Below are 24,640 nucleotides of genomic sequence, written 5' to 3'. Positions count from 1 at the left end.
AGAGAGATGGCCATTTGGGAGAACAATGCCTTGGAAAGTTAAAGCTCTGTACTATCAGATATGTCCTTAACCAGCAGCCAATAAATGGGACTGGTTTTCCTGTAGCCAGAATACACAGGTCTGGGAACTGACCCTCCCACTATCACACCTAATACGATAATCATTTTGCAAGTGACCCACTTGCAAAATGTTTGCTTTCCCTGCCCAGATCTTTGGGCTCTGCTGATTTATAAGTCTTGGTATCTGAGGAAGGAATGCTTCTCACTGGGGAACACTGTATGTAAAACACATGTTTTCATAAAACAACATTTACCTTTTCGGTGTGACATATTCTGGTGTTTTCATTTTATTCTATTCCATTGTTTAAAATGTTGGTCAGGAGTTGATCTACTAACTATTGATTGCTGCACCTTGTCAGGGGTCCCAGCCTATAGTTTGAAAACTGATTTATTATTATTAATATTTTTTTTTATTTGTGGACACTCTATACCCACCAAGCAAACTGAAAATGATTCTCGTTAAAGATAAACTCGGATGGGTGAATATAGTGCAAAGATGCTCAGCTCACAGGCGGCTTACTTTGGGCCAGGCCCAGTGCTTGCTGGGGCGCGGTCACCGAATGCCCCAGCACCTCTAGGAAGCGGGTGGGCGTCCCCTTCCCTTCCTCTCAGATGAAAAGCCGGCCTGGGGAATCCAGAAGGCTGAGGACGCCTCTCCAGCAGGCTCCAGAGGCCACGGCCCAAGGACCGCTCGGGGCTGCGGCGCTGGTGTCAACTCGCTGAACTGAATTGTGGGTCTGAACCAGGAGGAGCGATATTATTCGCTCCGCGCAAGACTCCGAAAAGCGCTCCTCTCTCCACGGGAACGTGGGAGGGAGCATTTGGAGACGGGAAGCCGAGAGCCGAGGGTTAACATCCACATGCTGCCTCGCGGCTGCTGAAATCCAACGTCCAATGCAGGTGCGTGATCCTGGAAATGAGTGAGTCCCTCGTAAACCCGCGGCGCTCGGGGACCGCCCCTGCGACACTGAACCGGCCTGGGTTTCTCGCTCTGCAGCCGCCAGGCTCCTTTTCAGCGGCCTCGTTTTCTCATTTGAACAGACTGCCAGGCGGCTCTTTCAAAGAACAAGACTAGCGAAAAAAGGAAAATAAGAGGCGCGGGGGTGGGTGCTGGGGTTGTCGCCGAGCCCCGCGCGGTGCCGGCGGAGGGAGTGGCAGGGGAGGGCCCTGGTTTCGGGGCGCCTGCCCGCGGTGACGCGCGCCCCCACGCGCTGCAGCGCCACTGCAATGGCTGCGCGGGGCCGTGGGACGCCGCCGCCCCGGAGCCCGCGGTCCCGGAGCCGGCGGAGCTCGGGCCGCCCGCGCCGCGCCGAGGGAGCAGCGCCAGGTGAGCAGCCCGACCCCGCGCCCTGCCCGCGCGCCCCGGGCCCGGCTGCCGGCCGCGAGGGGGGACGCAGGTGCGCGCCCGGGGACCTCGCCCGCGCGGCAGGCCACCCAGTGCCCAGGGGCGCCCCGCCCAGGGCGGTGGAGGGCCGGGGGGGGGGGGGGTCGGGGCTCCTCCACCTCCCTGCGCCCGCCCCGCCGGCCTCGGGCGCCGACTCCCACCCGGCTCCTTCCCCGGGTCGCGCCTGCCGGGCCGGGGGGCGCTCGCGGGGCCATCTGCCGCCGGGGGGTGGGGGTGGGGGTGGGGGTGGGGCGCAGGTGCGAGCAGCCGCCCCGGGTGCAGGTGCGGGTTGGCGGCGCCGCGGGCCTGGGCGCTGCCGCACCTGCCTCCTGCGCCCCCGGCCGCCGGGCTGCTCCAGGGTTCGGGTCCGGCTTGCAGCGCGCGCGTTCGCTTCCCAGAGGTGCGTGGGCGTCGCTGCTGCTGTCGGTGGGGCCGGGAGCCCCCGGATAAAGGGTCCGCTAAGGTGTCAAGGGTGGGCGAAGAGGCCAATTCAATCCGCCTGTCGCTCGGGCGGGCAGGAACAGTTTTCCCGGAGAAAGTCTGCACATCCCAGGCCTTGCCTCGGTGGGAAGCCGGGAGGGGCTTTAGCAGGCCCCTGCTGCTTGCGTCTTGGTTTGTGAATCGGGATCTCTGTGCGGAGATGGAGGGAAAGCTGCTTCTCCTTGCACATTGCCTGCAGGTGTGAGGAAGGAGGGCGACGACTCCCAGATCCAGGGGCGGACTCGCAGGACAACTGCAGGAGAGGGGAGAGGCCCTCTCCACCCGCTGTCCTCTGACCGGTCCGAGAGGGCGCTGTGGGTGGGGGCTGGGCCGGGCCCCCTCACCTGGGCGCGCGGGGAGGAGCGGGTCCCCGGCAGGTGCCCGTGAGGGTTTAGTTTGGAAGCAGGGGCCCGCAGACCTCCCCGCCCCCTTCCGCCTTTCTGGCCGCTGCCCTGGCCCTGCCTGCCGTGGGGGTGCCCGCGAGCGCGGCCTGCCTCCCTGACCTTGGCCTTCGAGGATTGACACCGAACCTTCAGAAGCGGCCCCGGGCGCGTGACCCCGCTCAGGAGGAGGGTCAGGGGGCACTGCCTCTGCGCCCACAGCCCGGGTCTTGCCTGCTGAGCCTCGGGGCCTCTTTCTCAGGGTCCGGGGCATTTTCCCTCCCTCCTTGCCCCCCTTTGTGGCAGGCCAGTCTGGGCCCCCAGCCCCCGGGGGTCTCTCCCACCCAGACCAGCCGGAGGAACTGGGCCAAGGCCCTGGCCGCGAAGGGGCCGCCTGCGCGGGGAGAGGAGTCAAGTGGGGGTGGCAGCGGGTGGCCAGCAGCCTGGGAAGAAGGGGACACAGCCGAGTCTGCCCTCCTCCCTCTGGTGTTATGGTTTATGGTTCCTCTGCAGCTGCAGTTGACATTGGATCTTTAAGATATTAGAAATAATTAATAAAACCAGGCCCACCAGGAGTCATTTTGTATCCCATAAACTGCTCCTCCACATTCAGGAGCCTTAGAATAATTTATTTTCGCCTTTGTTGCCTTTTTTTTTTCTTTCCCCTTTGCTGAGCCAAGTGTCTTTGATATTATAAACAGGGATTGTGGGGCTCCTAGTTCCTAACCCAAGCTTTCCTGGGTTTGAGTCCTTGTCCCCAAACCCCAGGATTAAAAGGGTGGAAAACGGGGCTGGATTTGGTCATGTCCCAAGCCCTTCCCTTAGTGCGAGGCGCAGGGGCCATGTCTTGCGGCCATCAGGGCGCCCTGGGCTAAACCGGCCAGCAGGCGCCTGGGGACCTGGGGCAGGTTCGGGTGGGAGGGTTTTTTACCTGATGCTGGGAGTCAACAAGGAGGCTGGGTGGGGATGGGGGTCTCCCCTCCTGCCTGGAGGAGGAGGAGAGCTCCCTGATGCCAGGGCTCTGAAAATTTGGGGGACACATCCAGTTGTTCCAGCTTTGGGCTTTTGGGTCTTCTTCAACAAGCTGTCAACATTTTTTTTTTTTTTTAATTTCTGGCATTTCCTTTACTTTCTGGAACCAGAAGATGCTCCAGGCTGACTGACTCTTAACTCCCTGGTTCAGGCTTTCTTCAACTGGGGCTTTTAAAAACTGTTGCTCTGTTGCCTTGCTCATTCAAGTATGTTGGCTTTAAAATTCTGGTGCTAGTCTAATCCTTTTGACTTGTAAATTGAATGATCTTTTGCCCAGAGGCCTGAGGATTTTATCCTTGGCTCTGAAATCTAATCATTTTACTAGGTATGGCTCAAAGTTGGTCCTTCTGAGTTTATTTTACTGGGAATCTGATGAGTCTTTCCAAGTATCTGTAGACTTACATTTTTTCTACAGACGGAAAGTTTTTCTAGGTTATTGTTTTAAATTTTACTGCTATTCCATTGCTCTGTTTTTCTTCTTCAGGGACTCTGAAAATAAAAATTTTCTGCCTGTTTTCCATCTCTACTTCTTTCTGACCCTTTGGTTTTTGTGTCACTTCATTCTCTTGTGTGTGCTTTTTTTCTCCTGCCGATTGCTCACTGCTTCTTATTGAATTTTCATTTGCACCTCTTCTCCCTTCGGCACCTTGTAATTTATTCTTCACCTCTCAGATAATTTGGGACATTTCTTCTATTTTTTTCTGAGTTCAATCAACTCTTTTTTTCATTTCTCGCCACTTTTTTTTCATTTCTGGTTTTAGTTTTTGAATTCTTGCCTCAAGGTAGCTTTTCTGATCCTCAAGTGCTTGTTTAAGTATATTTAATTCTGGTTGGACTTGCAGGTTTCTTCTGCTTCATGGTTATATTTAAGAGGGAGGGAATTTTTATCAGCTATTTGTGTGAAATTTTTCTTGATTATCTCCCATAGTTCTTTGTAGATTTTCCTTTCACTCATCTTTATGATGTTGGGGTGTTTTATAAGATTCCTAGTTTAATGGTGCCCTTTCCTGTCAGTCTGGCAAAGTCCTGACTTTTTAGTGGGGTTTTGTTTGTATTGATGATTTTCTGATGGGTACTCCAATTACGTGGTTGTCTCTTGTCTTGCAGGACCCGAATGTCTCCTTTCCTTCTTTGCTCCATCTCTACTTGACTGCCAAAGGGACAGCTCCTTTCCTTTTTGCCTTTTTTTTTTTCCTCCCCAAAAGCTATGCATTGGGAAGGCTGTCCTGGGAAAGCATGCCTGCCTTGTACATCACTCCAGCCTCTTTAAATTGAGTTTGGATCTTTAAATAGCTCATCTGGCCCTTTGTATGGCACCTGTCTCTTTAAATCACATGCCCTGCCCCGTAACTGGTGTCTGGCCCTTAAAGTTCTCTGAATTCCCTTTCCTGTAGTTCAGTGTTGTGAACTGTGGAGTTCCTTTTTCATTTCCGTATTTAGAGCGGCGTTCCTCTCTCACGAGTCCTCTGTCCCGCCATTCTTCCCGCTTCCCTGTGCTTCCCTCGGTTTGCCTTTGCCCCGGCGCTGGGTGCCTGGGTGGGGCTGGGAGGGTGAGGTGGCATGGGTTGAGTTTCTCCCTTACCCCAGGAACTTTGCAGTTTTGGTCTTGTCCATCCCCAGTGATGCTGAGGGTGTGGTTTTGTGACGAGCTTGGAGGTCGTGCGACATTGGGGTGTTGATAACTACTAGCCTACACCTCCGTCTGCCGTGGGCATTCCTGGACAAGTCTTTTGTGGATGTGTGGTTTCATCTCTTTTGCATAAATCCCAGGAGTGGAACTGCCAGGTCTCAGGGTAGAGGTGTGTTATGTTTCATAAGAAGCTGTTGGAACTTTCCCCAAAGTGGTTGTGCCATTTTGTATGGCAGTTCCATTGTTTCGTGTCCCCACCAGCACCTGCTGTGTTCCTGTCTTTTTAGCGTCAGCCATTCTGGTGTGCGTACAGCTGCACGTCCACGTTCCTGGTCATGAACGATGCCCAGGACTCTTTCAGTTTTCTTGCCCACTCATGTATCTTCTTTTCTGAAATAGCTGTTCAGATCTTTTGCCTATTTCTAAATGGGTTGTTTGTCTTTTGTTATTGAGTTGTAGGTGTTCTTTATACATCCTAGATGCCAGTCCTTTGTCAGATATATGCTCTGTGAATATTTTCTCCCCATGAGTGACTCACTCATTTTCGCAAGTGTACCGTTTGAAGAGCGGAAGTTTTTAATTTTGAGAAGGTCGAATTTACCCGTTTTTACTTTTATGGTTATTGCACACTGCGTCTTGTTAAAGAACTACTCGCCTACCTCAGCGTCCCACTGGCTGCCTCCCGGGGTTTTTCCCTGTTCTTTGGGTGGAAACCCAGGGGTCTGCGGTGGCTTCCTTGTTTGCCGGTTTGACAGGATGTCTCAGGCTCACCGTAGACACGTCCTGCCCAGACCTGTAATGACCTGTAGTTCCTCCATGGCCTCAAGTTCCTGTTGGTGACAAGGAGCTTTTTCTTTAAAGCTCACAAAGTTGAGCTTGTAGCTACGTGGTGATGACTTCTGAGATTTCCAGGGACAGAATGAGGAAAACAGATTCAGAGAAAATGCATCATGAGCTTCCCTGATATTTCCAATTCGAATTTAGGATCACAGTATGTTTACTTCTTTGATTTTATATTTGTATCTCTTGCTAGCAACATTAATGAGTACTTCTTTGCTTTATTCTACTATAAACATAGTAGTTTCAAAATAATAATGCAAATGTGTCACAACGTGGCCAATGAAAAAGAGTTCAAAATTTCTTTGCATTTCTTTTTTTTTAATGCAATATTATTGAGATATACTCACACACCATATAATCCATCTAAAGTACACAGTCAGTGGCTCACAGTATCATCATACAGTTGTGCATTCATCGCTACAATTTTAGAACTTTTTCATTACTCCAAAATAAAGAAAAAAAAAGAAAAAAGAACACCCAAACCATCCCATATCCCTTATCCGCCCTTATTATTTACATAATTTTTGTCATTATTTTATTAGTCATCTGCCCATCCACTGGCTAAAGCGTGTATCAGTCACCAGGTTTTCACTGTCACATGGTCACACGATAAAAGCTATGTATAGTTGTACAATTATCATCAAGAATCAAGTCTACTGGGTTACCATTCAACAGATTGAGGTGTTTCCTTCTAGCTACTCTAATACACTAGAAACTAAAAAGGAATATTTATATAATGTGTAAGAATACCTTCCAGATTGACCTCTTGACTCTATCTGAGATCTCTCAGTCAATGAAACTTTATTTTGTTTCATTTCTTTTTCCCCTCTTTGGTCGAGATGGTTTTCTCAATCCCATGATTACTGGTCTAGGCTCATCCCTGGGAGTCCTGTCCCTCATTGCCAGGGGGATTTACACCCCTGGGAGTCATGTCCCTTTGGGGTGTGGTGGGGTAGTGAGTTTATTTGCAGAGTTAGCTGAGAGAGAGAGAGAGAGAGAGAAAGAGAGAGGCCATATCTGAGCAACAAAAGAGATTCTCTGGGGGTGACTCTTAGGCGTAATTATAGCTTCTCCTTTGCAGGAATAAGTTTCATAAGGGTAAGCCCAAAGATCATGGGCTTGACTTATTAAATTGGGAATCCTAATGCTTGTGAGAAAATCAGGAATTCCCCAGGTCGGGAATTTAATATTTCCACATTTTTCCCCAGTCCCTGAAGGAGACTTTGCACACACACACACAGACACACACACACACACACACATATATATATGTAATCTTATTTTCTGCCCAAAATACTCCGGGGTGCATTGGGGTATCATATTCCCTGTGCAGAATTACAAGATCTCATTCCCGATTCTAGGTTCCATGTAACCATGTTGTTTAAATAAACCAACCATACAGGTTATATTAGAAAAAAATGTGCTACAGAGACTATAAATTTTGATCCAAATAAGCATCTCTTGAATAACAGTTAAATCTCAGGAATAGATGTGACTGCTGTAACAACTTACAATCTAGGAACCTCTACAACAAGCCACATTGAACATTCTGCACTCCTGTATCATCGATTGCCCGATCTCTGTCCACATTCTATCCCCTGAGAACCTATGCTTGCAAATTCAATTCGCAGCATTTGCTCATTATAGTTAGTTTATATTAGTGAAGCCTTACAATATGTGTCACTTCATTTCTGGCTTCTTTTGCTCAACATAATGTTCTCAAGTTTCATTCACCTAGTTGCATGCCTCATGACTTCATTCCTTCTTGGAGTCGCTTAATATTCCATTGTATGGATACACCTCAGTTTGCCCTTCCGTTCACCTATAGGTGTACCCTTAGACCACCTCCATCCATTGCAAATTGTGAATACTAGGCCACTGTAAACACCAGTGTGCAAATGCCTTTTCGTGTCCCTGCTTTCAATACTTGCAAGTATATACCCAATGACGGAGTTGCAGAACCATATGACAACCCTGTATGTAGCCTCCGGTAGAACTAGCACACTGCCCTCCAGAGGGGCTGCACCATTCTACTTCCCTACTGACAGTGAATAGGTGTATCTCCCTCCACATCTTCTCCAGCACTTGTACCTTTCTGTTTATTTTTTTAAACAGTTTTATTCACAAACCATACAATCCATCCTAATTGAAAAATCAGTAGCTCCCAATATAAACACATAATTATGCTTTCACCACCACAATCTATATGAGAACATTTCCATTTCTTCCACAAAAAGAAGAAAAGAAAAAAGAATAAAGAATAAAAATAAAATAAAATAAAAAAGGAGCAACAACAACAACAAGAATCCCATACCCCTCCCCTATATCTTCCTCTGTTGATGTTTGGCTTTGGTATATTGCCTTAATGAAAAAAATATTGCAGGGGTACTGTTAACTATAGACCCTAGTTTTCATTGATTGAATTTTTCCCATATACCATCCCATTTTCAACACCTTGCAATGTTAACATTCACTTGTTCTCCCTCATGTAAAAACTTTTTTGTATTTTTATGTTTAATCACCATCATTGTCCACTCCAGCTTTTGCTAAGTTATGCTGTCCCAGTTTTATCCTCTATCATTCCTTCTGGTGTCATATATACCCCCTAGCCTTCCCCTTTCAACCATACTCACATTCATCTTTGTTCAGTGTACTTACAATATTGTGCTACCACCACAAAGTATTGCACAATCTATTTCTGGATCTTTGCAATCAATTCTGTAGTCCTTCAGCATCAAATGGCCAGTCTCTACCCTCTTTCTGCCTGTGTTCTTAACTTGAACTCTCAGAATTTGCTCATTATAGTTAGTTTATATTAGTGAGATCATACAGTATTTGTTCTTTTGTTTCTGGCTAACTTCACTCAACATAATGTCCTCAAGGTTCATCTACTTTGCTATATGCATCATGACTTTATTTTGTCTTACAGCTGTGTAATATTCCATTGTATGTGTGTACCAGTTTGTTTATCCACTCATCCACTGATGGACATTTGGGCTGTTTCCATCTCTTGGCAATTGTGAATAATGCCGCTATAAACATCGGTTTACAAATGTCTGTTCACGTCTCTGCCTTCAGTTCCTCCTAGTATATACCCTGGTGATGGATCAACTATGGGGGGTTATTCAAGTTTTGACTTTAGTCCTTAATCTGCCTGCTGTTTTTTTCCTTTTGGAGTTCTCAGGTAGTTGGTGTTTTTTGCATTTTATCTATGGTTTTTAGTTGAAATCAGTGGGAAAGTTAGGCTGCAGTTGGCTTACTCCGTATTGGCTGGCACCAGACATCCCATGTCCCATGTTAGCTCAAAAAAGGAGATGGTTTTTCCTGATGGCGGCAGGCCAGGAAAGTGAAGTCAGCGTTCTGCCGACCCATGCAGAGAGAGAGCCTCTACATTTCTTTTTGTCCTAAGCTGTAACTCACAAGGTTCATTTGTTTCACTTTGCTTTAGGGATGGCTTTGTTTCCCTTTCATTTTGATACAACGTTGTTTTAATTATATCCTAAAACATATTCAAACTACTTGTCCTCTTAAGCCTGTTCTCCCTCCCACACTGCTCACATTTTTAAAAATTAGCTTTTGATTATCCTTCTATTTTAAAATAATATGGGCAAATGCATCTGGAATGGCATGTCCCTGCCCTGTCGGGCGAGTCAGCCTGCTGTGATTCTGCTCGGCCTCTTTTGGTCACGGAATAGCACCCTCTGGGCTCCCTCCCTGTCACCTGCCCCCAGCCCCGGTGTTCCTTCCCGGCAGCTCCGCGCTGCTCCTCCGGTGGCTGCGCCTCAGCCTGGCAGCGAGTCCTCTGCTGAGAGATGTGTGGGTTGTTTCCAGTCCTTCACTACTAGAAATAGCTCTTCCGTGGATAGCCTTGTGCAGACATGGTTTCATTTATTTCCCGGTGCATGTTTGAATAGCTTCTTAGAAGTAAAATTTCTAGGTCAAAAGGGAGATGACTATGGAAGTTTCCTTTCTACTGACAAAGCCCATCCACAGGAGTTGTGCCGTTATTATTTAGCATCCTTACCAGCAATGGGTGAGAATGTGTGTTTCCCACAGCCTTGCCACCCGGCAATGTGGTCAAACTCTTGGATGTTGGATTTCGGTGTGGCATTAATTCACATTTCTTTTAATGTGAGTGAGGTTGAGCATATTTTCCTGTATTTAAGAGTCATTTGCATTTCGTTTCATGTTGACAATTTATCTCTTGCCTACTTTTTCCGTTTTTCTATGGGGTTATTTGGTTTTTCCTTCTCAATATTTAGGAGTTTTTTACATATTAGGGATATTAGTCCTTTACCTGTAATATGAATTGCAAATATTTTTCTCATTTTTCTCATTAATCTTTTGACTTTGCTCATGGTGGACATTTGTTTTGTTTTGGTGCAAAATCACATAAACATTTATCCCTCAGTCACGATTGGCTTGGCTTGGCTTGTGAAGCCTCCACTTCCGATGGGGACCCCTCATTTTGGGGAGAGATCCTTGTTAGTGATGTCTGAGCTCCCTCCTGCCAAGGACCCTCAAATGCCCCTTTGTCTCCCCTCCCTGGTTCCCACACCACGCCTTCCCTGCTGCCCTCCTGCTGAGAGGCAGATGCTACCCTCCCTCCTCTTGAGTCCGCATGCGGTTTGCTTGTGATACTGTCAGATTCCTGAGGCTAGAAGTTTTCACTTAATAAAAACAAATTTTTACAGCAGTTTCGGTTTACAGAAAAATTGTGCAGAAAGCATAGGCTGTCTGCACACCCTCTTCCCCATCCCTGCCCACCCCACACGGTTCCCCCTATTATTAACGCCTTGTGTTAGTGGGGAGCGTTTGTTTTGGGGTGAGCCGCCACTGACACATCATTACTAACCCAAGTCCCGAGCCTGCACTGGGGCTCACCTCGGTGCCGTGCAGCCCTGTGGGATCTGACAGGTGCATCGTGTCAGGACCCACCACTGCAGTCTCAGGCAGGACAATTTCACCCCCTAAAAATACCCCCCTCCCCTCGGAGGCAGGGCTTTAAGAGGCCTGGCAGCTTCTCTTTGGGCCCCTTGGAAAGCTCCCTCGCTCTCAGGAAGCTCACCCTGGGACCAGAGCAACTTCACCATGCAAAGCTACATGAGAGACCACGTCAGCTGCTTTGGCGCACAGCTCACTGGACCCCCAGGCCATGGCTGTCATCCTCTCCCAGCCGCCCTTGCTCAGGCCCAGACGTGAGTGCACAAGGCTTCTTGGAAGTGGTTCCTCCAGCCTCCGCGGCTGCACCTGATGTCACGTGGACCAGAAATGCAGCTCCCATTCAAGCTCTTCCCAGATCCGTACCCCACACAATCCCCACAAAACAAAATGGTCATTTTAAGCTTGTAAGTTTAGGGCCAGTTTGTTCAGGCAGCTGGAGGCATCAGAAGGGTGGCTGCACATGGTCACCTTGTTTTGTAGAAGAGGTTTTTTATTTACTTTTTTTATTTATTTATTTTTGCTATGCTAGTTATTCTGTTTTGTGTGTGGTGGGAATTTGGGGAGGTTCAAAAATCATGATGTCCACTGCCATTTGCCTCCACTTCTGAAGTGTATTTCTTAATTTTCACTTAATGTGCCCACTGATGTATTTGGGTTTAAATCTCTTTTATCTTGTGTTTTCTCTGTGTTGCCCCTCTCTTTTCTCCTTTCTTGCCTTCATTTACATTGAATTTTTCACTCATTTTTCTCTCTTCTAATAAGCATTGTATGTTCAGTTTTCTAATATTTTCACCATAAAATTAACTATCCATAGATAAAGATAATCAAAATTCTCTCCCTCCCAGATAATACAAGGAACTTAGAATACGTTCACTCAGTTTAATCCCCCTCCTAGCTTATATGGTATTGTGTGGCATTTTATTTCCATCTTGTTTGCCTTTTAACATCAGTAGAAATCACTAATACACTCTTTTTTTTTTTTTACAGTAACTTTATTTTAGATTTACCCACACTTTTAGCACTTTTGCAGCTTTTCGTTCCTTCTTGCATCCCAAACCTTCCATTTGGAATCACATTTCTTCTGCTTGATATGCATTCCATCTGTTTGAAGTGCTTCCTTTACTGGGTGTTAGCAATGTAGTCTTTTTTGTTGTTTGTCTGAAGAATGTCTTTATTTCAAGAATAAGGGTGAAATATATTCTTACTAGGGATGGAATCTTGTTCAGCAGTTATCTTCTTTCATATTTAAAACATTATTCCATCGTTTCTGTGAAAAGTCAGCTGCTCATTTAACCGTCTTTCCTTTGAATGTAAGCTTTTTCCATCTGGCAGATTTTATTATTTTCTGTTTATCTTTGGTTTCTCTCAAGTTTCATTATGGTATGTCTAGCTGTGGCTTTATTTTGCACCTTTGGATTGGTATCTCATCAATTCTGCAGAATTGTCAGCCATTATATCCCCAAATTTTGCTTCTGCCAAATTTTTTCACCCTTATTCCTTCTGAGAGAATTTCCCATTCTGTCTCCCTTTCTTTTCTCTCCATTATGCATAGTCTATCTTTTTGTCTCTTTGTGCTGAATTATAGGTAATTTCTTCTGAATTATCTTCCATTCACCCATTCTCCCTCTTCTGCTGTCCCATCTGCTCCCACAGGTGTCCATTGAGTTTTTCATTTTAATTATTTTATTTTATATTTTAAACCTGTTCTCTTTTTATTCAGGTTGGGTATATCACTTGTCATAGTTTCCAACTCCATGAAGTTAGTTTTTAAGCTTGTCATTTCTTTCTTCCTTTTTTCAGGAAAGCATTGTTTTTTTATGATCTATAATTGTTAATTGTAACATCTGAAGGTTGTGTGGGTCTATTTCTGTTTGCCTTTTTTTTTTTTTCAAGCTGGCTCGCACACTTCCTTGTTTCCCTGGTTATCATTAACCAGTAGTCATTGTCAGTGTCATTGCCTCGAATGTCTGTTTGTGGGGTTGCTCTGAGACGCGGGACAGTGGCTCACATGTCGGGCCCAGCTGTCAGCCTGCATTTCCTTGGTCACTCACAGTGTCTGGTGTGCAAGGGCCAGTCTGTTGCAGCTTTCCTCGGGGCTGGGGTTTTCCCTCTCCTTTTTCTTCTCCTGCTGTCTGCCAGGGCAGCTTCTCGACATCCATGTGATTGGCAGTGGTGGGGCAAGTGGGCCAGTTCAGTTCTAGTTCCTCATGTGCCGGGGGTTTGTTTCTTTGGTCCTAACTCACCATGGGGGGATGTCCTTGTCCTGCAACATCCCCGCTGGGGACAGGCAGGAGGTCCTGTCTCCATCGCCCTCACCCCCAGTGCGCTCTGGAGCAGCAGGCCCAGCTCGGGGTGTTGGCACCTGCTGGGGGCACAGGCCACCATCATCCTTTGGGAATCTGCTTGTCTCGCTGAGTCTGGGCTTCCCCGAGAAGACGGTGTCTCGGCATTTGTGTTGCCATCAGTGGGAGGTGAGTTAGGTCTGACTTAACCTAACCCACCGTTACTGAAGAAAGACATCTTTGTTTCCTTGGGGTGCTGGAGTGGATTTGGAGATTCTGGTTTCCCTTCAGGCTGGAGCAATGAAAGCAAGATGTTGGCCTCTTAAGGTAGGGCTGGGAGCTTAGGTAGCATTTCTGTGGTTTAGATTCTTTCTTGGAGGACCAAGGGTGGACTGAGAACCCCTATGCTTTGAACTTGAAAGATGATGTGGAATGAAATATCCACATCACAAAGCAGCTTCTAACCCCAGTGCCAAGGGCCAGTGCAAACTGCGGCCTGGAGAAACTGGCAGGATCAGGAAGGTTCTGCCAGCGAACGCCACCCGCCTGGGAAAGACCTGGAGACCCGTCTCTTCTTTCCCAATAACTTCTGTTTCCCAAGAATTTTAGATTTGGGTGTGTGTGTGTGAAACCTCCCAGGAGCTTCCTCTGGGAACAAGCTCAGGCAGCGACCTCTGGGCTTTCCTGCAGCTTGCAGACCGACACTGGGGGGGCCATGGGGAGTGACGGTCCTGGCACAGGAAAGGGGTGAGGTTGGCAGGTATAGAAGCAGATGAGCTGTCAGGCAGGTGGGGGCAGATGGGACAGCGTAAGGCTGGACCAGAGCTGCCATGGGAGGACCAGCGAGTGGACAGGGCTGAGTCCCCAAAGGACGGGTGCCTGGAGCTCGGTCACGAGTCAGAGGGGATGCAGGGTTGGTTGGTGGTTGCAGACGAAGGTGGGGTCACCACCAGGGGTCTGGGCAAGGTCTGTGGACCCGACTGAGGCTTGTGCAGGGAGCTGAAGGCAGGAGTGGAGCTGAGGGAGGGGCAGCACCAGGGACAGCGCCCCGGAGGCTGTGCCCCCCAGGATGGGTGGAGGTGGCTGCCCCTTTGACAGGCAGCCCCAGCTTCCTCAGTCACCCCTGCCCAGGCCACCTCCCAGCCTTCCAGGGGTCTGCACCTGAGGAAAAGAGGGCTGGGTCCTCTGGGCATAGTTGGGGAGGGGGTGACGGCTGCTTTTGGTTTCAATGGGGGCAGATTTTATCAGTTTTATTTCTTCAGGAGCCAGGGCAGAGATTCTGACACTTGAACTCTTAACTGGGAGCTTGGCAGGAAACCCTTTTTCCAATAGGACTAGTTCATCTCCCTGGTAGGCAGAGAGGCAAATCAGTGTTAAAAGGACTTGTAAGGATTGTTAAAAATAAACCTCAGACATTTTGAGTGAAATAAGCTAGACACAGAAGTACACATGTTGTACAAATGCAAATTCAAGGAGACAGAACACAGATGACAGGTTACCCGGGGCTGGGGGAGGGGAGGAAGTTGGGGAGTGAAGGCTTAGTGGGTGCGGGGTTTCTGTTTGGGGTGATGACAAGGTTTTCGTGATGGACAGTAGTGATGGGAGCACAGCATCGTGAGCATAATTAATGCTGTTAAATTATAAACTTGAAAGTGGTTACCAGGGGAAATTTTATGTTGTATATATGTTACCACAATAAAATTAAAAACAACCTGAACAGCCAACCAAAAAACCTCAGAAAGGCTGAAGCAGGTGCTGCAAGTGGATTATCCAAACGTCCACTCCCAGTGTCCCCAGCACTGAGCTCCCCCGGCGTTTCTTCGGGGTGTCCCAGCGGTTATGATGCCTTGTCTTGAGACCAACCGTTAAGAGGAGTTGGCTGGAGAAATGGCATGAGTAAATTGAACTTCAGCATCTTTTTCTGTCAAGATTTGGATGGAAATGAAAGCAAAGCAGATTTTCCAGAAAGCCCAGAGGCCTCGAGGACATCACCCGAGGGAGCTGGATGAAGGGGGCCGAGAGCAGGGGACAGGGGCGCCTGAGCTGGCGCGGGGAGCCTGAGGGGGGCACCGCCGCCTGCCCCTGGAGCCGCTCGACTCACCGAGCTCCTGGGTTTAACTAGTGCCCGCTCCCCCCGCCCCCGCCTGCCTCTTTATTTTTATTTTTTTTTTGACATCTTAAAATTCTGTCTGAACTCGGTCAGCGGGAGACTAACGAGCTGCCCTTGGAGACTGGGTTTCAACTCCCCATTCATCTGCCCACCAGGGACTTCCCTGCTCCCCACCGAGGGGTCGGTCAACCTGGGGTGGGGGACATCCAGCCGCCGCCTCGTAGGCCCGGCCCCCCTCAGCTCCTGCGCCAACACCCCGAGGCAGAGCTCCAACTGCCTCTGTCCCTCCAATGCTCCTCGCCATGTCGACGTGACCCCCCCAGTTCACCCGGGACGGGGCGTGCCCTTGGGGTCTGTTCTCAGCTGACAAACAAAAACCGTGCCTCGCGCTCTCTTTTAACTTTTTACTGTAGCAACCAGATACAACTCAGAATCTCCCGTTTTAACCACTCTCAGGTATACAGCTCGGTGGTGCTAATCACACTCACTGTATCGTGCTCTGCCATCTCCAACCTTCTCGTCTCTGCCTCTCTCGGAGAGTGCGGCTCTAGAGCCAGGAAATCTGCACCCCGTCTGGCCTCAGCCTCGTTAGTGGGGGATGCTGGGCGGCCCGTCTAACCTTCTCTGAGGAATCAGGCTGCTCCCGGCGCACCGGGCAGGGCTGGGGCGTGAGGGCCGGGGGTGTGCGTCCGGGCGGTGTGGGGGCCTGGCCGACAGATGCCGTCCATGCGGCCCTGGCATGTCTGCCGTGCACTGCTGCCCATACCTTATGCGTTCATCCCAACCTTAAGGGCATTTCCTTGTACACTATTTCACATGCAGAGAACCCCCTAAACTCAAGTGCTTACTAAGCCTGCCATCCTCAGGAAGGTCCCCAGAGGGCAGGTGTCACAATGTGGAATGGGTCTTGGTGCCTGGCCTGAGCCGGCCTGTGCAGGTGCATGGATGTGTACAAGCTGTGGCTTTGTGACGGTGACTCTCCAATTTCCTGCTAACAGTGGAGAGGTGACCCTATAAAGGAGCCTCGAAAGCACAAAGGGACTCAGAAAAGCAGTGGACAGAGCTAAACATGGAATTCTGATGACCGTTCAGGGCTGTGAACTGTGTTCTGGGCGACTGTGCTCCCCACCCCGGGGCCTGGAGGGCAGCACCTGTGACAGGTGCACACCTGAGGTTGAGCCCGCTGGTCGCTGGGGTTGCGAGTTCTGGAGCAGAGGCTTGAAGGGGGCACTCTTCAGGGCTCTGCCATTTTGGGTGACCCCTCCTGTGGCTGAAAACATTCTGACTTGGGAGGGAAGCGGCTGTGCCTGAGCCATGTGGCTCGTGGGAGGCACCAGACAGGGCCCTGGGGAGGTGTGAGGGGTAGTCAGACTTGGGCCTGAGGACGAGCCCCCCTGGCCAGTGGCATTCAGGGGCTGGTGGGAGGAGAGGGATACAGGTTAGAGCTCTAGAAGGCTTCCTGGGTGGGAGGCTGGGGTGCATGGTGGGGAGGGAGGGGTCCCACAGGATGAGGTCACTGGCCAGTGTGGAAACGGTCCCATCGGGGTGCTGCCTCCAATTTCCCGCTAACTTCACTGACGTGGGAGCAGCTGGGCTCCGTCGGAAGAGAGCCTAAACGGCAGGTCTGGCTTCTCAGTGGCTGCCGGTTCTGGCCAGAAGAGCTGCTGGTCCTTCCTCCTCTGGCAGGATGAGGGCACAGCTGCGCCCCCCCTCCCTGCACGGGCCAGCTCCATCGGTGTGGCCCGGCTGCATTATGAGGCCTGTGTGGGCAGCAGCGTGGCTCTGCCTCAAGAGTGAGTCGGACCCACTGCAAAGCGGCGACTCTGATCTGCTTGTCTCAGGCTCTTGAAGATCTCATGCCCCAGGGAGCTGGGCAGGCAGGTGGGCAGAGGCCCGGCTGGGTGGAGGGTCTGGTGGGTGATGGAGCTGCTCCCCGCCCTTTCCACTGTGACACGCTGCTGGATCTCAGCAGGGACCTGTGCCATGTGCCGGGTGCAGCCTCGTGGCTTGGGCTCGGGACCATCCTTGCTTTCCGGGTGGGGTGACAGGGAGCCCCTCCCGAGTGCCTCATGCTGCAGGAACTGTCCCAAGTGCCGTGGGAGGAGGACAGAGACCCTGCCTTCAAGGAGTGTACAGTCTCGGCGTTTCCAATAATACATGGTGCTCACTTTGGGTTATGTAAGAAAAAGTGTCCACTACGCATATCCTGTATCTGTCCTGGATCAGGAAAACTGACAAGTGTTTCCCCAAAGTGTTACCCGAAAGAAACAGCTAACAACGTAGCACCATGCCACAGGCTTTCCTAAGGTCAATGTTACATCTGCATGTCTAATCTTATTTCAGCTTAGGAAAAACTTTCTGAAAAACATTTGGACAGAACATTTTCATCTTCCTCCGGTGCTTGCATCTCAGTCAAGCTCCTGCCCCAGCCCCTGTCCCCCGCTTCCATTTTGGGGCACAGTGGTGGCAGCAAGGCAGGAGCTCACCTTGAACCCGTCTTGACTTCCTCTAAGAATCCTCTGTCTTTGACAGTCGGCACATGGCTTGTCTTCTTTGACCTTCCGTTGGCTCCCTGAGGGGCTCTCACTGGCCCTGTGGTCTCCCTGAGCTTGGACTCTTTGGGGTCACATATGTTGTCATATTGATATCTGGGGGTGCCCCTCGTTGGCAGGGGCTCCAAGTGTGGGGTAGACGTTGTGCGTATTGAAGCAAGACCTGGAAGCCGTGAGACCACACAGAAGCCCTGAATGTACGTGGGTTTCTGTCCCACCCTCTGGTCCCCGCCTGTGTCACGGGGCGTTCCTACGTGTCTTCGCCTCGCCCTGCTCAGCAGCCCCAGTTAGCACGTTTTCCTCAATGTCGCAGATGCCCGTGTTGACCGCCCGAGTGTCAGGATGCTGGAGGCCGTGCGGCCGGGTTGCAGCAGAGCAGGATCTGGTGGCCCTGGTGAGACTGTGGGTGCCAGTGCCCTCCCCGTACCCACGTGGGCTGCTGGGCTGGATGCAAATGTGCATCGACAGCTGGACACCTGGTGCCACGGCCCGGCTTACCCACTCCGGTGAAGGCACCGTGTCCCGACAGCAGCTGCCTCGAGCTCGGCCAGGCCTGCGGTGGCCCCGCACACGTGCCTTGATCCAGCCAGTTATTTCGTGGGGAGCATCCTGTGAATTGACTCTGATGGGGCCACCACCCTGCACCCCCTGAGTGTTGATGGTGGCACCAAGTTAATTCCTCTGGAACATGGAGCGTCTTCTGATTGACTCTCTTGGCTGGGTGGGGGTGAGGTTCCAGGGGTTCCGTTTGGTCCCCTACACAGTGGCTCTTGCTCCCCCGTTAAGGAACCCGTGGGAAGGTTTTGCCGGCTGCTGAGGGATCTGTCACAGCTGTGCACTCAGAAAGCAGACGGCATCCATCTCGTGGTCTCTGGAAGCCTCCGCACTCACTAGAAGCCATGAGGGCATTTCAGGTCACCTCAGGACGATGACCACAGCCCTGAAAACGTGGGCGTCCCCCTGTCCCCAGGTGCAGTTCCTGCAGTAACTGGCTGTCGCCATGGACACCAGGAGCCGAGTCCATCCTGGAATCCTGTGTCTCCATGGACACCGGGAGCCCACATCCATCCTGGAATCCTGAGTCTCCATGGACACTGGGAGCCGAGTCCCTCCTGGAATCCTCCATGGTCACCGGGAGCCCAGGCCCATCCTGGAATCCTGCATTGCCACGACCTCTGGGAGCCCAGGTGAAGCAGCATCTCCTCTGCCGTCCTCCCCGTCAGCCTCCCGCCCTGGCAGTGCCCTCTTACTATTCTAGTGAAGGGCCCAGCTGTCTGGATCCCGTAACAAGTCCGCTCTACCCTCCCTGTGGCCCAGCGGCAGCTTGCCCATTTCTCTGTGTTTGGCCCCAGCAGCCCAGGCCCCGCCTCCCTCCTGTCGCCCCGCTGCGTCCAGCTCGCAACAAGCTGCCGCCCGAGCGTGCTGGGCTGGCTCCTGGTGTCGTCTCTTGCCTGGACCTTTAGTCCCGTGTCATGGGAGAGCATTTCCATGTCAAGAAATGTCCCTTCTCCAGCCTGGAACTCACCCTGCTGAGCCCAGACACCCTGCAGCTGCCGGCCCCTGGTCTCGGAGGACGCGGGGGCCGGGCCTCCTTCTGCACGTGGAGTGGACCGGTTGTTGGTTTTGAGCAATCAAGGGAGGCAGGAGGGGCCGAGAGAGAAGCCTGGGTCTGTGAGCAGGTCCCCTGCCGAGATCGTCTTGGTTCTTCTGGAGAAGAAGGCTGCTCTCCTCCAGCTGGAGGGAAGGACGCTTCTCTCGCCCCGAGCATCAGGGGGTCCTGGGCGCCAGGTCCCAGGCTTGCCCCCCAAGATGGCCCCGGCCTCAGGCCGCCATCCTCCCAGGCTCCTGGGTCGCACTTCCACCTTTCCGTGGACTCCTGGACAGTTCATGGCTGCAGGAAGCAGGGCCTTTTTTTGCTACTGGGAGGCCCCCGACCTTGAGAGCAGCCTTGAGCTGCTGGGTGGGCCGGCTGGGCCTGCCAGGGTCTCTGCAAGGCCTCCACCTGCGCAGAGCCGGTCAGCTGCGGGTCTCACGGTGATGACCACACCCTGAGGGGCCAGTGTGCCCGCGGCATCGCCCGCGCCCACCTCCCCTCCCCCCACCCACCCGCACCCACCTCCCACCTCACTTCACCCCTGCCAGCTCCCAGTGCGTGCCTCAGAGCCAGGGAGGCCGCTGCGTGCCAGGAAACCGCCCCTGGCACCAACTCTCTTGGCCTAGGTGCCACCTCCCAGTCCTCTCCAGCACCCCCAAAGCAGAGCCAAGACAAGTGTCTGTATATAGGCGGTTCATTTGAGGAAGGGACCCCAGGGGACAGGAGGGGGTCTGGGAAGGGTGAATGAGGGGGAGGGAAGCCCACTCCCCAGAGTCTGTGGCATCGCCTGGTCCCCGCTGTGGCTGGGCCCTCGGAGGAGACCCCCTGAACCCTTGGCATAGGGCGAGCCTCGGCCTTGGGACTGCCTGAGGGGAGAGGGGTGCTGGGCTGCTGGCTCCTGGCCCATTGGCCACAGGAGTCTGGGGTGCTAACTCACTCGCCCTTTGGGGTTCCATGTGGGTGAAGCTGAGTGGGTGCCAGAGGCGGGAGGAGCCGGCAGCTGAGCTGGAGGAAGTGCAGGCGAGAGGCGTGCCAGGGCCGAGCAGGGACCGGGCACCTGCGCCACCAGTGACCATGGTCCTGACAGGGCCTGGATCTTCTGCCCGGCCGAGGCACAGTCCAGTTGGTGATGGCCGTTTGCTATGGCCGTGTGTCTCCTTTCTGCTTGTCCTTTGCAAGACATCACCAGCCCTCACCTGACCCTGTTCCTCAGGAACCGCGGCCCTCGGGCACCAGGGCTCTTCGGCTCTTGGGCCGGGCACTTGTGGATGAGACGGCAGGCAGCTGGGCCTTGTGTTTTCCAGCCAGACGCCGGGACATGACCTCCGGTTCCAGCCCGGGCCAGCCGCCCGCCCCTCCACCCGCGTGAAGGCAACTCTGCCGTGTGGTGCTCTGGGTGGAACGGCCGCGTTACACGGAGCACAATGGGGCTGTGTGGACTCACGGCCGGCGCGGGAGCCGCTGCAGCTGGGGCCGTTGCCTGGCCCGGTGGGAGCACTGCCCTGAGGGTCGCAGCCTCGGCCCGTCTCCGCGGAGCGGGGCCCCTTCTCCTGCCTCGGGCGCCCGGCGGCGGTACGGGGAGCACGTCCACCCCTGGCAACGGGGCTCTCCAGGCCTTTGTAGGAGCTGCCAGCAAGTGGGCACAGGCCAGGGCCGGGTCGTGCTCCCCGACTTGGTGCCGCAGGTTTGGGAGTGACTTTAGGTACAAGATCACTTTCCTTTGTCGGTGTGTTTCCTTAGCACCCGTGGGTGGGAATACGACACGCAGCAGAGCGGTTGATTTCTGGTGTTCGTGGGTAATGGGGACCCAGAAGCTAGTTCCCGAATGTGGACGGTGTTGGCCTCACAGAGCAGCCCCGGGGCTGACCGGGGAGCAGGTGTGGGGGTGGCCCCGGGATGGGGGGTGGGAGGCTGGCGACAGCAGGGGTGCGCCTCCCCAGGGGCACCGCTCAGGGCGCACTCAGGTCATGAAGTCAGAGACGTGCCATTCGCCACGTGACGGCGGAGACACTGCACAGAGTCCCTCTCACGTGCTCCATCTGTCACGTTGGCTTGTGTGTGGATCTTGAGTGTGAGTGTAGGAGACTAACAGCTGGTTACACACAGCGGCAGGAAGGGGGTTATTGGAAAATCACATTTTTTCTTCAAGGGACCAGGAAAATAGGTGCAGCTTTGGCTTGGGGCCCCAGACTGGGCTTTCTTTCCTGCTCCTTTATCTCCTCCAGCGTGGTGCTCTGACGAGCCAGGGCTTTCTGGCTGCTTCTGGAAAGCGGGGCCTATTTGCTGCTCGGCACGCACAGGGCTGTGTGTGAGGGGTCTTTCCAGCCGTGCTCCTCTCTTCTCCAGTCTCAGGCTTTCCACACATGAGGGACGCTCCATGTCCAACGCCCAGGGAGGGCCATCCTCCCCTCGGGCATGGTGCCTGCGTGGCTGTCTGTCCAGGACGGTACAGTGGGGCACAGGGGTATCCAGGCCAGGACCGCAGCGTGTGCGTGTGTCCAGGCCGGGACTGCGGGTGCCCGGCTTGAGATGGTGGTGTACAGGGGTGTCTGGGCTGGGACCGCAGGTTGGGGGTGCCCAGGCTGGGGTGGTGGTGTACAGGGGTGTCTGGGCCAGGACCACGGGGAGGGGAGTGTCCAGGCTCCATGGCTGCTGGGTCTGGTTTTCCAGCCTTTTGCTTCCTGGGTGTTCAGATTTCCAGAACAAAGGGTGGGTTCACTGACCTCAGAGAACCAGGAGGCAGTCGGGAATTTGGTAGTGTGGAAAGCTTTCCTTGTCGGGGTAGAACTGCTGTTTAAACAGTCAGTGGGATTTCTGGCAAGGTGGGTGGCCACGGGAACCTCAAGACTCCCTCAGAACCCCCTGGAAGGCTGGATGAGCATGCCTAGAATTCTCGCCAACTCCATTTTACAGGAGAGAGAGGAGGGGGAGAGAGAGATTGCTTGATCGTCCGAGCCTGGGTCTCAGGAAGTCAGCAGAACGGGTGCTGGGGCTTGTGAGCTGCAGGGGGGCTGTGGGGGCGGGCAGGGGCTGGTCCTGGAGCCCACATAGAGCAGGAAGAGGAGGTGCAGCCTTGGCGGATGGAAGCTGAGACCAAGACCCTGACAAGGTGCTGGGACCCTCGGGGGCTGCACCCCCCCATGAGGGTGGACTGACACCCCAGCACCAACAGGTGACAAGGAAACGTCTGTCTCCATAGGACTCCAGTGGGAAAAGCATTTCAGGGGGAATCTGAGCCCCAAGCTTGTGCCGTCACAGGATCGAGGCCTGGAGGCCGCCTCGGTGTGGAGCCGGGCCCCAGCCAAGGAGCTGGGAGGTGGTCCTGGGGTGGGGGCAGCTCTGACCGGCCTCAGGTCCAGCCACAGTTTAAAGGGTGACAATAATACACTTACCCCAGGAGATGTAGGAAGAACGTTTGATAAATGGCAATGCCCATGCACGATTTTTTAAAAATGTGCACTTAGCCAGTTTGGGATATAAGTAACTTCCTTAACCTGGTAAAGGAAATTATCAAAACCCTGCAGCAATGGTAGATCATTAGAAGGATTTCTCTCCAAGATGGAAATGGGACCAAGATGGTAATTAGCATCACTTCGCTTTAGCAATATGCCAAGAGTCATCGTCAGCTCAGTGAGATAGGAAAAATAGGAAAAAGTAACTTGGAAGTTTAAGGATTGGAAAGGAAGAAACAAAACTGCCATTCACAGATGCCATGAGTGTCTATGTGGATAAATCCGATTCATTTAGAAATCAAACCATTAGAACCAATAAGATTCCAGCAAGTTGCGGGTGCAAGGTCAATATAAAAAATCCTGCCTGCCACCTTATTGCTTGCTATGGTAAGAAAAGTTAACAGCCACACAATGAAACCCTGCATAATAGCCACACAAATACCAGGCACCTAAGACTTAGGAGGTGTTCTGGTTTGCTAATGCTGCTGAAATGCAAAGCACCAGAGATGGATTGGCTTTTATAAAAGGGGGTTTATTTGGTTACACAGTTACAATTTTAAGGCCATAAAGTGTCCAAGGTAACACATCAGCAATCAGGTACCTTCACTGGAGGATGCCCAATGGTGTCTGTTAGCTGGGAAGGCACGTGGCTGGCGTCTGCTCCAAAGTTCTGGTTTCAAAATGGCTTTTCTCCCAGGACGTTCCTCTCTAGGCTGCAGTTCCTCAAAAATGTCACTCTCAGTTGCTCTTGGGGCATTTATCTTCTCTTAGTTTGTCTGGAGCAAGAGTCTGCTTTCAGTGGTCATCTTCAAACTGTCTCTCATCTGCAACTACTCTCTCAGCTCCTGCGCTTTCTTCAAAGTGTCTCTCTTGGCTGTAGCAAGCTCGCTCCTTCTGTCTGAGCTTATATACTGCTCCAGTGAACTAATCAAGACCCATGGTGAATGGGCAGGGCCACATCTCCATGGAAATTATCCAATGAAAGATCTCACCCTCATTTGAGTGATCACATTTCCACAGAAGCATCCAATTGAAAGTCTCCAACCCACTCAACACCAATACATTTCCTGCCCACAAAAGACTGCATCAAAGATAATGGTGTTTGGGGGACCTAATATATCCAAACCAGCACAGGAGGTATAGCAAAAGTTGTGCAAGGGCTTTTGGAGAAAATTATGCAACCTCACTGAAAGACATAAAAGATGTCCTAAATAAATGGAGAACCACACTGTGTTTGTGCTCAAGGACGTGGATGCCTGTTCTCTCCCTGGTAGTCCATGAATTCAGTGTAATTCCAGTCAACATCCAAATATGGTTGCAGTTAACTTGACAGGTTGACATGGAAGGATAAATGGTCAAGAAAAGCCAAATTGGAAGGTCAACAGGGCCAAGATGAGACTGAGCGGATATCAAGGCCGCCTCCAACATCGTAAATTAAAATGCTGCGGCACTGACACAGACGCCAACAGAGACCGGCTCCCTGGACCAGAGAGTCCAGAGCCCCCTGGCCGGCCCCCCGTGGGTGGGCAGGGAGGGGTGCTCCCGGCAGGCATTTCTCCAGCACAGGTTTGGTAGCTGGAGTAGGTCATGGCCCCCTTCAGAGCAACGCATGGCACCTGCCCTGAAACAGGGTGACCGAAGGCCCAGGTGATTCACAGACACAGGACCCTGGACGGCCAGAGTGTGTCATTGGTAGTTAGGGAAGTGCAAGTTAAGTGCACCTCGAGCTGCCCTTTCCACCCGGCCTGTTGGCCCACCCCCAGCTGGAGAGGTGTCGGGAGACAAGCATTTCACATGCGACAGATGGCTCTTTGGAGAGCAGGTGCACGACTTAAAGTCCAGTCACCCCCGCTTCGAGGCCCTGCCCTCAAGACACCTGTGCAGAGGTGCCCAGAGGTGTC

The 24,640-nt window shown here is 52.2% G+C and overlaps 2 protein-coding genes across 3 annotated transcripts in view; one reads left to right on the top strand and one right to left on the bottom strand.

The window, feature by feature from the left end:
• The first annotated feature begins 810 nt into the window (after positions 1 to 810).
• JAKMIP3 (Janus kinase and microtubule interacting protein 3) overlaps positions 811 to 24,640 on the top strand; it is a 122,586-nt gene continuing 98,756 nt past the window's right edge. Inside the window, exon 1 of one of the 2 annotated variants that reach the window (XM_037804855.1) lies at positions 811 to 959. The gene's annotated coding sequence lies outside the window, so the exon portion shown is untranslated. Of the gene's footprint in view, positions 960 to 1,267; positions 1,387 to 24,640 lie in introns of those variants that run through there. The other variant, XM_037804854.1, reaches the window with a different exon arrangement.
• Positions 1,118 to 10,728, bottom strand: LOC119510773 (basic proline-rich protein-like). The gene is made up of 5 exons (XM_037805128.1): positions 10,690 to 10,728; positions 2,648 to 2,746; positions 2,268 to 2,513; positions 2,004 to 2,176; positions 1,118 to 1,901 (listed from the first exon to the last, which is right to left on the bottom strand). Exons 1-5 carry the CDS (start codon positions 10,726 to 10,728, stop codon positions 1,118 to 1,120), a joined length of 1,341 nt encoding a protein of 446 aa, XP_037661056.1.

Source organism: Choloepus didactylus, chromosome 15 (genome assembly GCF_015220235.1).
Source record: "Choloepus didactylus isolate mChoDid1 chromosome 15, mChoDid1.pri, whole genome shotgun sequence".
Lineage (NCBI taxonomy): Eukaryota > Metazoa > Chordata > Mammalia > Pilosa > Megalonychidae > Choloepus > Choloepus didactylus.
Note: the sequence above shows the minus strand (reverse complement) of the source record. Positions and strands in the feature narration are given on the sequence as shown.